This window comes from Pygoscelis adeliae, unplaced genomic scaffold (genome assembly GCF_000699105.1).
Source record: "Pygoscelis adeliae isolate BGI_AS28 unplaced genomic scaffold, ASM69910v1 Scaffold108, whole genome shotgun sequence".
Classification (NCBI taxonomy): domain Eukaryota; kingdom Metazoa; phylum Chordata; class Aves; order Sphenisciformes; family Spheniscidae; genus Pygoscelis; species Pygoscelis adeliae.
This window is the reverse complement of record NW_008825498.1, coordinates 2362796-2365162: the sequence shown is the minus strand read 5'-3', so window position 1 is coordinate 2365162 and position 2367 is coordinate 2362796. Positions and strand designations below refer to the sequence as shown.

At 39.0% G+C, this 2367-nt stretch overlaps 1 protein-coding gene across 1 annotated transcript in view; it reads right to left on the bottom strand.

The window, feature by feature from the left end:
* Positions 1 to 566: 566 nt before the first annotated feature.
* Positions 567 to 2367, bottom strand: part of SNAI2 (snail family zinc finger 2) — a 2767-nt gene continuing 966 nt past the window's right edge. The window contains 2 exon segments of the mRNA XM_009331401.1: positions 567 to 1112; positions 2061 to 2367. The exon segment at positions 2061 to 2367 is cut by the window's right edge and continues 24 nt beyond it. Of these exon segments, the coding sequence (XP_009329676.1) occupies positions 931 to 1112; positions 2061 to 2367 (489 nt within the window). The 3' untranslated portion in view covers positions 567 to 930.

The window sequence follows — 2367 nt, the reverse complement described above, 5'->3', positions numbered from 1 at the left end:
AAAAATAAAAATATTTACATTATGTCCACATACTTTACAAAATCATCAATAAAAAAGGCACTTGGAGGGGTAATGCTGAAAATATTGCATTTCCTTTGTGCATTTAGAAAAAATAATTGTCAAAATCCCGTGAACCCCCTCTCTTGCACTTATTCCCGTTTTTAAGAAAAGATTAAAGTTTAGAGGAACTCTTCCATATTAAAAGATGGTCAAGCATGCACCAGGAATGTTTGAAGCTACAGTCTTTTTTTTTTTTTTTTTTAAAAAAAGGCACATGCGGTTAATTTGTGGCTTTCAATTTTTCGTACATTCTCTTACGTGGTTTTTTTCCTCTCTTAATTATGCAGTTTTAAAGCATTTCAGATCATTAATGAAGGCCTTGGCTTCTAATAAAATAAAATAAAAAACACAGCAATGAATAATATTAAACATTTACTAAGGTAAACTTGGAATACTTTTTAAGGCACCTGAGATAAATGGTGTCTAGCAAAATTCACTTGGGTAGCATTTTTATTAAAAGTTCCACTTAAAATACTGTTTCTTTGGTTGAAATGGCTTGGCAGGAATGTATTGTTAACTTTGCAGCCTTTTCTAAGCAAGAAAAGACGACCTACATTTGGCTTCATCTATAAAGAAAGCTGATAATGCTTCTTCCTTTATATCTACTTGAAATGTCATGCATGGTGTCTTTCCCCATATTTCCAGAATGCACACTTAAGAATGTGAATGTGTGACTGAACAGAAACTACTTAAAGCTCATTTCTACTGACATTCTAAGTTCTTCCACTATTTTGTTTGCTTGCTTGTTTGGTGGTGTTTTGGTTTTTTTGGCTGAAAAGTAGACGAGAAAAACGCCTTTGGATTTCCACTTATCATTTGGAACAGGAGTGGAGAAATGCATCGAGTCCAGGTAAACATTGACTGCATGACTCAGTGTGCTACACAGCAGCCAGATTCCTCATGTTTGTGCAGAAGAGACATTCTGGAGAAAGTTTTGGAGCAATTTTTGCACTGGTATTTCTTCACATCCGAGTGGGTCTGCAGATGAGCCCTCAGATTGGATCTGTCTGCAAAAGCCCTGTTGCAGTGAGGACAGGAAAACGGCTTCTCTCCTAAAAAGGAAACATCAAGGAAAAATAGGATAAAGCTTTAAAAAAGACGTACATGTTTAGGACAGGTAGAACCCGCTTTTATCCTAAGAAACAAACAAACAAACAGAAAGGATTTGTTAAAATAAAGAATGTGTAATAAAAAGTTAATCAGGCCAGAGATACAACAGCTTTCAGCACTGCTGACTGCACTTGCAGAACTCAGTCTTTTCAGAATATGCTGCTAAGTGCAGTCTCTGAAGACAAGCTGCTGACACCTTCTGCATCTACAGGTGCAAGCAGTACTTTTAGGTTGGGCTCCTCCCAATATTTTCAAATATTTTCATAGAACTTTTCCTGCTTAGCGCTGTGTGAATTACTGGGGACAAAGGCTTTGACTGAAAAGCAGCAAACAGCAGTACAGACATTACATTGTACCCAGTGTTATACTCCAAATCAAGTTTTTGCCTCGACAGAAAAAAGGAGCACTTTGGTGATGATGTGTTTCTAATTCTTAAGGACTTGAGATAGCGCATGCAAAACTTGCCAATTGCTTAAGGAGTCAGAAAGCAGCCCCTCATGCACTGCTTTTCTGTTTTGCTGCTTGATTTCAGAGTCAGCTGGAGCCTTCTCAAAGTTAGCAATTTCCAAAGCCTGAAAGTTAACATAAAATCCTTAAAGCAAAACCTTCAGCTAGTGGAAATGGGCTAAACCGTCCTAAAATTATCAAGGGAGCAATGTTGTTTTATGCCAGTATCTAGCCCACAGTTATGAGACCGTGCTACACACCCCTCCCACTCACCACCCAAGAGGGAGAATTTAGCCTTTTGATGATACATTTGAAATTCTGCATATGCATTTCAAGGTTAGTAAAGAAACAGTGCTGTTTTTCCCACCTGTGGAGAAAAAATAGCAAAAGGGCATCCTGATGTTACAGCAACAAGAAACTGCAGTTGTAATGGTTGTTCTTACCAGTGTGAGTTCTAATGTGTCCTTGAAGTAGCCAGGGTCTAGAGAAAGCCTTGCCGCAGATCTTGCAGACACAAGGTAGTGTGTGGGTCCTGATGTGCATCTTAAGTGCTCCCAGGCTGACATACTCCTTGTCACAGTACTTGCAGCTGAACGATTTCCTAGACTGGGCATCACAGTGCAGCTGCTTATGTTTGGCCAACCCAGAGAAAGTTGAATAGGTCTTGTTGCATAAACTGCACTGAAACTTTTCGGCTTCGATTGCATGGGGGTCTGAAAGCTTGGACTGGATTCTCTCTTCTTCATCGCT